The sequence below is a fragment of the Palaemon carinicauda genome, chromosome 12, assembly GCF_036898095.1.
Source record: "Palaemon carinicauda isolate YSFRI2023 chromosome 12, ASM3689809v2, whole genome shotgun sequence".
Classification (NCBI taxonomy): domain Eukaryota; kingdom Metazoa; phylum Arthropoda; class Malacostraca; order Decapoda; family Palaemonidae; genus Palaemon; species Palaemon carinicauda.
In genome coordinates, this window is record NC_090736.1 from 150678570 (window position 1) to 150680037 (window position 1468).

The 1468-nt window shown below is 51.3% G+C and overlaps 1 protein-coding gene across 1 annotated transcript; it reads left to right on the forward strand.

Annotated features, from left to right (window-relative positions):
- Positions 1–280: 280 nt before the first annotated feature.
- On the forward strand, positions 281–1087 carry LOC137651133 (octapeptide-repeat protein T2-like). Its single transcript, XM_068384270.1, has one exon. It carries the CDS (start codon positions 281–283, stop codon positions 1085–1087), a length of 807 nt encoding a protein of 268 aa, XP_068240371.1.
- The last annotated feature ends 381 nt before the right edge of the window (positions 1088–1468 follow it).

Consider the following 1468-nt stretch of genomic DNA (forward strand, 5'->3'; position numbering starts at 1 on the left):
ACCGCAAGCTCCTGGTTGTAGCCATTGGAGCAGTCTTCTTCCGAAGAGAGCTCTCCTGCCGAACATCCTTCAAGGACATCGAATTCTGTCAAGAAACGTCCAGCTCTTCCAGTTGCTGGTCAGTTTTCTGAACCGGGCATGACCTCGGTTCATGCTCCTCTTCCACCGTCAGACTGGTTATCGCCCTCTGGACGCTCTGAGCGTTCTTTGAGCGGCGTGTAGCGAACTCGTTATAGACGTGACGTCTCCTGTATCACAACGAGTTGACACGAATTTTAATATGCTACAAGAGATGCAACGGAGACTCTCTTCGTTCATGCAAAGTTATCAAACTACGGACAATAAAAGAGTAGCATGCCTGGATCCTGAACGTCAGGAAGCTTCTCTTCTGGACGCCAAGCGGCTTAAGGCTATTAGTCGAGAGGTTCTTGACGACGAACGTCTTTACATGTCCCCTGATAAATTTCGTGAGACTGTTCTTCATAAGGAAAGCGGACGTAACCTTGACCCCGAACGTCAAGCAACCAAACGTGACGCCAGGCGTCAAGGAGCCAGACATGACGTTGAGCGTCAAGCGGTCAGACGTGACGTCAAGCGTCCTACAGAGCGAGGCGCCGAGCGTCCTACTAAACGTGACGTTGAATGTCCTGCAGGACGTGATCTCGAGCGTCCAGCAAAACGTGACGTCGAGCGTCCAGCTAGATGTGACGTCGAGCGTCCAACAGAGCGAGGCACCGAGCGTCATACTAACCGTGACGTTGAACGTCCTGCAGGACGTGATCTCGAGCGTCCAGCAAAACATGATGTCAAGCGTCCAGCTAGACGTGACGTCGAGCGTCCAGCAAGATGTGACGTCGAATGTCCAGCGAGACGTGATGTCGAGCGTCCGACGTCGAGCGGCAAGCAGCCAGACGTGACGTCGAGCGTCAAGCGGTACACGGCGTCGAGCGGCAAGCAGCCAGACGTGACGTCGAGCGTCAAGCGGTACACGGCGTCGAGCGTCGAGCAGAACGCGACGTCGAGCGTCAAACAAAACGTGACATCGAGTGTCGAACAACTTTACGTGATGCTGGGAGTCAAGAAGTGAGGCATGACATTAAGCATGAGAGCCTCGAACTTCGTGATGACACTAGTCAAATCGGATGTCGAGATCAAGAACGCCTTAGTTCCGATCGCTTTGATCGCAAGCGTTTTACCGAGCGTCAAACATTAGATCAATAAGGCGACAGACGCGATGATCTGGGGTCTCTTGACGCCAGAAGTCAGGACCTTAATGAAATGTATCCTGATAAGCACAATGTCGCTACTTCCGTTAGGGCTTTGTCAGAGGAAGACATCGATGATCACCTTTCCCCTGTTGAATTATTTGAGGAGTTATCAGAAGGAGAGGATTCTAAGTCTTTTCATCCTTCAGTGGATCTTAAGAAACTCATGAAAGTTTTAACGAGGAGTTACCAGATTCTTTTGT

Excerpts from the sequence above, each read along its gene's own strand:
- LOC137651133 (XM_068384270.1), top strand. The coding sequence starts at position 281 with ATGCTACAAGAGATGCAACGGAGACTCTCTTCGTTCATGCAAAGTTAT.